Genomic DNA, 7936 nt, shown 5'->3' with positions numbered 1-7936 from the left:
CTGAGAAGATTTATTTAATTAAAAGTCACCAGGCAGCGGCCCTGCAGAGACACAGCCGAGGCCAAATCAGACTGAACGAGGTGCAACACATTTCAAGTCTTTCTCTATTTTTTCTTTTTTTTTAATTATTTTTTTTTATGCTCGTGTTCACCTGCACGTTTGCATATTTCAACTCTTCCAGCCCAAACGCAGAGTAAATAAATACACGTGTGGCAGCAGTTCAGCAGTGCGGTTTGAACTCACTAAAGGCCTTGTCAGCAAAACAAATCAGTCATTACAAACCGAGCAGGCTTCCGTCTGACTTCTGTTTGTGAATGATGAGAGGTTTTGGATGCAGAAAAGGAGCTGCAGCTGAATTTATTTTGGATGTTCTGCAGAACCTTTAGTTCCCCCTCTGACGCACGACAAGAGCTGGTGGATGTGAGCTGAGATGGAGGAGTGTATGTGCAGCCCTGCTTTGCTCCCAGAGTGAAATATTGCTGCTGTCAGTTGTTTATTTGTGTCACTTCTTCCTTCGTGACTCGGATCAAATTCCCCTCAAAAACAAAACGGCAGATTATTCTGAAAATTAAAACACTTTTCTTGGATATTTTTTTTTATTTATTTTATTTATTTTTTTTTCTCAGCGTGCAGGCAGATCAACATGGCGACGCGCACGTCCTAGTTAATTCAGAGATTTTCATTTAAAAATTAAATATTAGACTGAAAAAAAATACCTAACAAACAATAAAAAAAAATACATTTAGAAATAATTTTATAGTGTAATTTTCTAGATGCTTTATCTCATGTAATAATAGGTAAAAAAAAATAGCAACAGAAAAAATAATAAAATTAAATCAATAATAATAATAATTATAACAACAACATGTATTTAAATGTTGGCTCGTTTGACTGTCTGCTGAGATTTTATTTTATGTACATCCTAACCTCAACTAGCCTACAGGCATTACACACCTATGGCATCGGTGTGTGTGTGTGTGTGTGTGCAGGTGTGTCTCCGACTAGATGAATAGATGGCAGTGAAAGTTAGGAGGCGTCTGCCAGTTTCAGGCCTATGTGGATACGATTTTAATGAGTCAGTAAAATAAAAAAATAAAATAATAATAATAAAAAAAAATCCAGTTCGCCAAGGCTCCCCAGGGGCCACCAGTCAGATGAGTCAGGCTCATTAAAGCTAACATAAACAATGCGTTATTTGGCTCCGCCGCTGCTTCACACGGAGGAGTTCAAACTACGGCTCGACTGCCATCTGACATTTAAAACTTCCAGCGCCCACCTACAAAAACAAAATAACAAAAAGAAACAACAACAGCCATGAACCACCTGTCGTGCACAAAACGCCGCCGCCTGGTAATGAGCAGAGAGGGGGGGGGAAAGGTGCGTTATTGCTTCTAACTAAACAAACGTCTTTGTGATTGATGCGGCACTCGAGAGTCAGGAAGGAAAATCCAGTCACGAATCGCTTTTGCGCGGTGAGGACGAGACAGGAGGAGGTGGCGGAGGTCAGTGGAGAGGATGTCAACAATGCACTTTAGGAAAAAAAGGAGACGGTGAGAGGCCCGAGCTGAAGCCTGCCACTGCCTTATCTGCTGCAGCCTCACCGGAGGGCTGAGGGGAGGCGAGGAGGGGGGGAGGCTCGTGTGTTGTTGTGGCAGCTCACAGGGCTGCAGAGCAAAACAGAAAAAAGACTCCCAGGGGCGCAGAGGAAAGATCTCCGAGTCTGGAACCGCCGGCTTTTAAAGGCAGCAGAGGAGCCTTTTATTTTGAAGAATGAGTGGGTTGCGGTGCCGTGTTTTGTAGGACGTGCCTTGACGTTCAGCTCAGTAAAAGTAGCCTCGAGGGATCGCGCGTGCCTCGGTGCGTTTTTTAGTTCGTCTGTTGTTCTGTATGGCTTTCACCTCAGCGCTGGAGGCTCAAAAAAAGACGCACACGCTCCTTATTGTGGGCCGCGGAGCAACATGATAGCCCACACCGTGCGCGTTAAAGGTTTGGCACATATCACAGCGCGTTTAGAAAGGGAACGTATCTGGAAAGCTCCTGGAATCATGTGGGTGCAAAACAGATCCTTGTTTTAAAAAAAACACCCAGGAGGAATCATTTTCTCATTGAAGATGCGTAAAATGTTTGTTTTCCACACAGAAGCAACAACTTCATGTTATATTTTGCATTTCTTCCGCAGGTTCATCCAAAACTTAAATATTAAACGTCCTGTTTCCAGGTCAGGAGCCAAAACGTCTTGAAATTAAATAACATATTTGCGTTTGAGGCCCTGTAATTGGTTTAATGTGGCGAAATTAAGCGTTTTCTGCTCAAAGCTGGCGCACGGCAACAGAATATTAGATTAAGACGTTAAACTTCGAAGGGAGAAAACCAGCGTCTGGTTCTAACCAAATACAGGCCTGACTGTCCTCAGTCTGAGGTGTGTGTGTGTGTGAGCGTGTTAGTGTGTGTTCAGCTGAGCTCGGCCTGCAGCCTCTCAGGGGAGAACACCTAAATCCTTCTCAGGCAGAAAGCGATGATTGAGATCGCGTCTGTCCGTCTTTAATTTCTGCAGCGTTCTGGCACAGACGGAGATTTAACTCTCTTACAGTCTTCGTGCTGTTTGCCGAGTATTTATGATCTAAAATCCTGCGCTGCTTTATCAAACCAATCAGAGGAGGGATCCTCGTTCCTTAGCACAAAGTGAGGTGGAACGAGCGGCTTCGTCGGATTAAACCGAGATGTTTGTTTTGTGTCTCATTTGTAGCTGCTCTCTGGATGAATATGTGAGAGACTTTTACTTTTAACCGAGCCTCAAATATCGCAACCAAACAGTTTGATCTTTTCTACAAACCTGCAGCCTGAATTAAATGTTGACTTTTTACAGGTTTAAAGTCTTTCTTTCGCGTGTGTTTTGAAAGGATGGCCGCCATTTTATTAATTCCCAGCACAGAAGCCCCTCTGTCTCCTGCTTCTATTTCTTTTAATTGAAGGTTATATTTTTGAGTCCAAGTTCTTAGATGGACAGATTCTTTTTCCCCCCATCAAGCACTGAAATGATCCCAGACACGTAATTTAATTTCCCTTTAATCATTTTATATTCCACAGTCTTTAAAGCTGCATTAAGTCAAAAGAAGTTTTGGCTTCTTGTATTTTTCCTCGTATTTGAAGTTGCTGCTTTGAAAGAAAAACGCATCTTTTTTTTTCTCCTCCCTCTTGTCGGTTTATTTCGAGGGATTATCCCCCACTAAAATATTTATTGTCCATTACGTTTAAAAGTAATTCAATATAACAAGAGTTATGAAATCCGTGACCACCTCCAGAGTTGAAACTGACCCTAAGAGCAGTTTAATCCCCGTAAACCGTTTATTCCGCCGCATGAGCGTTTCTTCCTCCAGATCTTTAATCAGCTCCTCTTTCTTTGCTCGCCAGCGGCGGACCTGATCACAGGACTCGGCTAATTGTCGTGGATAGGAATACGCGGTGCACCTGCGTGCAGGCCTCGTGCTCAGCGTGTTTGCTGCTCTCAGCGCGGTTTCAGGGGCCCAAACGAGCGCGGAGCCGCATCTGTTTCCAATTTAGAGCGCGCACAGACGCAGCGCTGTCCAGGACGATCAGACACACACACACGCACAATGTCCTGTAGGTGTTGTCCCAAAAAAACACAGAGACAAGGGGAACCCACCCTGCTCTTCTCACCGAGACCCACCGAAATATTACCAGAGGCTGAGAGAAGCGAGGAAGCCCCAATTTACACGAGTACAAATGTTTTACAAAACGTTTTTTTTTCCTCCTTTCACCTCCTCTATGTTAGATTTATGGAAATATATGAACGTGTTCACCATTTGTTATTTAGATTTTTCGACGTAAGAAAAACTTCATATAACTTTTGGATAAATTTTAGTTCCAACCAGACCGAGAACCTCATCTTAAATAAGACAAACAGATAAAAACTATATAAAAAAAATCTCTTTCACGATTAATATTTACGTAGTTATATTTCGCTTTTAATAGCACCGCTGTGCTTTTATTTGATTATTATTAGATGACTTAATTAAAACCAAAGAACCTCCCTGACGCTAGAACACACAAATAGATCTCTGCGCAGTAAATGCGCAAAAAAAAAAAACTAAAACCGACATATTCAGGTCCATCATATCTGTGCTGAATAACACAAGAATATGTTTTAAAGTTCTGTTCTTAGTAAAACACAACAAAAGAACTAAATATCTGACTTATTTTAGCAAAAGAAGTGAGATTTCGGTGCAGCCGTGAAAACCAATTAAAGACACGTTGTTTAAGTGAAAGAAGACACCTCTGTGAAAGTCCTGTAACATGGCAGTGGATAATAAAACCCAGGGACTAATATCACGACCACGTACGAGCTCAGTGCGACAGGCGTTTGAGAGCGGGACCCCGAGAAGTTTAACTTCCCAAGAAATAAAAGAGGCAGTGTACTCACTAATAAAATCCTGGAAAGCTGGAGCAGACAGGAGGCAGCCGACCTGTGAACAACCTGAGGATCCATCAGTGCGCACACACACCGACACACACATACCTGCCTTCAACACCTGGCCAAGGATTCCTGCTCCTCACGTTTCCTTTCACTGACCTAAAAAAGATAAAACCAAACAAAAAACATACAAACAAACACACAACCATTTATCAACCAGCTTCCACCTGATAATAATAATGATAATAATGATGATGATAAGCAGCAGAGAACAAACAAAAAACCCACTTGTTAAAAGATCTGCTTTTATTGTACCAAAAGCTCATTTCATCATTTTAATAAAAGATAAAATCTTCATTCATTTGATTTATTTATGTATTATTCCCCCTGAAAGAATGAATTTCAACTTGATTAAAAAGAAAATACACATATAAATAAACCATTTCCACCTATACAAATAATGACACGATCAGCATTTAAATGTAAAAAGGCATTCGTTGTATATCACAACATAAAAAAAAAAAAAAAAAAAGGAGAATGGACTCTATAATCAAAGGCAAAATCAAAAGAAATCAAAGACAGTTATTTTCCTTCTGAAAAGTTAAAGGTAAAAAAAAACACATCATGGGCTCTGCCTCAGTGGCAGGAGACTGGAGTGCTACTAAAATGTCCTCGGTCCTGGATGGAGGGACTGACTGGACCTCAGGCGTTTGGATTCTGCTTCATCAGTGCCACGTCTGCGTCCACCATCTCCTTGACCAGCTCCTGCAGAAGAGACGCCATCAGATGTGAAAACAGGAAGCGAAGCAGATCGTATCTTAAGCAGCAAAACCGCAATCACATAAATCTCTAAATAAAAATACAACAAACGGAAGCTGTGACTGTAAAAAATAAAGCGGGGCCTGAATAAATACATGTATTTGAGCCGCGTTCAACAGTCAGTCGCTTATTTATTGACTCATATTTTGCAGATCTGAGCTCAGTATTTTTTTTTCCCCAAACATTGAGTGAAACGCGTTAAACCAAAGAAATGTGGCATCAAATTTCAGCTTGTTTTTCCTCTCGTCTCCTGATTAACTTCACTGTTGGGAAAGTGTCTGAGCGGCCGACGATCATGAAACATTTAAACTCAGATGACAAGAAACAAACAGCTCGACTCATTTCATTCTCTACGCAGACTTCAGGACTGCACCACCATGTTGAATGTAGTTTTCTGAAGTGATGCCTTGAAGCTATTTTTATTTACATAGCTGCAAAAAGTTTGTTTTCTCAGATCAAATGACAGCGGGTTCAGCATTAGCTTGTATTTTAGTTTTAAAAATGAGCAAATATCATGGAAATATTGGACTTTTGGTATATTTATTTATTCGTCTACAGTATTTTATTGGAGCTTGTGCTTCCTACAGATGGATGAAATGCAGGGAATATAAACACGTACGTCCCTATTTCTCATGTTAAACATGATGGTAATGATTCAGTGTTACACAACAACACTAAATATCCTTATAAGGGTGCAAAAACATTCCTCGGTGTATGAGCGTTGCTGTGATATGATCTTTCTCCTCCAGACGTCCTTCTCTCTGTTATTACTTTACATTTCACGTCTCCGTTGAAAACTCTAAATTTATTTACCTCAAAAGTCACCTTTGGCTTCCAACCCAGCTTCTGATACGCTTTGGTGCTGTCACCTTGCAGGTACTCCTGTTTGGGGAGAAAAGGAGGGAGGTTTGAAGGGGGGAGGAGGAGGAGGTGGGGGTGGAGGGGTGGGTGGGGGAAGAAAAACAAATCAGCTGTCATGTCTGATCTGACGGCGATGAGGAAGGAGAAGGCTGCAGCCGATGTGTCGTCCTGATATGAAGACGTACGGGATTCAACCCGATGTCCAAACTCGATGTTTTCAACGGGGATGAAGGGTGATGATTATACTCACTCTCTCACACACACACACACACGCACACACACACACACACACACATTATCTCCTCTCCTGGGGAAAAAGGAGGTCACGGAGTCTCGCTGGCCATCAATCCCCCTCTCGGCTCCCCACCTCCGATCTGTCCAGACAGCCCCCGTCGGTGCCAGAGCATGATGAATTGTGGGACTCTGGTGGTGTAACCCCCCCCTCCCAACCACCACCCCCCCCCCCCCACCCTCAGCCCTCAGCCCAGGACCCCCCCACCCTCCCTCCACCCCACACACACACACACTCCCCCTCCTTCCCTTACTCATTTTCCCTCCTGTTGTGTTTTGCACTGGGTTCAAGATCCAGTGAGACCCTGCTTCAGACCACCAAAGAGACAGAAAAGAAAAAAAAAAAAAAACTCTCGCTCTGTACGTCTTGTGTGTGTTTTTAAAGCTTCCTCTCTTTCTCTCGAGCTCTAACTTCTACTTCCACCTCTAGATTTCTGCGGATTTCTCACGCGTCCAACATCAGTCGTGCACATTTGCGTCGGGAAACGTCTCGTGTTTGACAAAAACAGAGCGAGGAAACCTGAGAGGATTTTCTTTCCTTTTAATTGATTCGGTCATTCTCCTAATCTGGACGCTAGTGGAGATGGAAAACTTATCCGGGGAGAGGACAACAAAGACTTATTATTTTTATGTTATTTAACAGTCACTGCTGGTGTGTTTTCTCAAAAAAAGAAAAGAAAAGAAAAAAGTGCTCTGTACAGAGGCTCTGATAATAAAGCTACACAGCCAAAAGTATGTAGACAAACTACCACATTTTTGGCTGGAATTTGTTTCTACTACATCACCTGCATAGTCAGGAGATTATATCGACATCTTTAACAAGCATTTTCATTTATTTTTTTTAATCAATTCCAAATTTTTTTTTTATTTATTTTGGGCTCTCGCTTTTCTACAACTGCCCAGTTTCCAGTGCACTGATATGAGCTGATTAAAATAGAGATTTAGGAGTAAATGCACAAAGTGCTGCAAAAGAAATAACGCATGCACAAGCTGGACGGGATTCAGCAGACAAGATCCAGCATGTGTGCACACACACTGCGCGTCATGTAATGATGCAATCAGGAAGAGAAGAAGAGCTGGGCCCTGACTTTTAGGCGAGGACACATGTAGGGTATTTGTTGGTCTGAGTCTAAAGAAGCTTAAAATGATGACTGTCTCTTAGGAAGACAACTCCTGCACCAACCAGAAGTGAAGTTTGCCTCCTGTCGTCTAGTTTTTTCGTCTTTCCACCAGATTTTGGAACCTGCAGGGATTTGTCCTCGTTCAGCAACAAACACGTGAGTGTGGGCGATGAGTCCTGGCTCACGGTTCATCCCGACGACGGGGTTTGAGGACAGAGGTTCCTCCACATCGAAAACCTTTTCTTTACGGGCCTGGCTTTGTGCATGGGGGCAACGTCGTGTTTAAACAGGAGAGGCTCTTTTCCCACAGAGCCGGCACAAAGTCGGAGGGTTACTTTTGTGTGAAACACTTGAGCAGGCTGGAGTTTAATATATGAATCAACATGAACTATCAGAAAACAACTCGGTGCTG

General features: G+C 42.5%; 1 protein-coding gene across 1 annotated transcript in view; it reads right to left on the bottom strand.

The window, feature by feature from the left end:
• Window positions 1–4720: 4720 nt before the first annotated feature.
• The window catches only part of gmds (GDP-mannose 4,6-dehydratase), a 180963-nt gene continuing 177747 nt past the window's right edge, over window positions 4721–7936 (bottom strand). Inside the window, exons 10-11 of the mRNA XM_047587442.1 lie at window positions 6065–6133; window positions 4721–5197 (exon numbers count right to left, since the gene is read on the bottom strand). Of these exons, the coding sequence (XP_047443398.1) occupies window positions 5135–5197; window positions 6065–6133 (132 nt within the window). The 3' untranslated portion in view covers window positions 4721–5134. The remainder of the gene's footprint in view (window positions 5198–6064; window positions 6134–7936) is intronic.

Source organism: Mugil cephalus, chromosome 6 (assembly GCF_022458985.1).
Source record: "Mugil cephalus isolate CIBA_MC_2020 chromosome 6, CIBA_Mcephalus_1.1, whole genome shotgun sequence".
Classification (NCBI taxonomy): Eukaryota; Metazoa; Chordata; class Actinopteri; order Mugiliformes; family Mugilidae; genus Mugil; species Mugil cephalus.
Note: the sequence above shows the minus strand (reverse complement) of the source record. Positions and strands in the feature narration are given on the sequence as shown.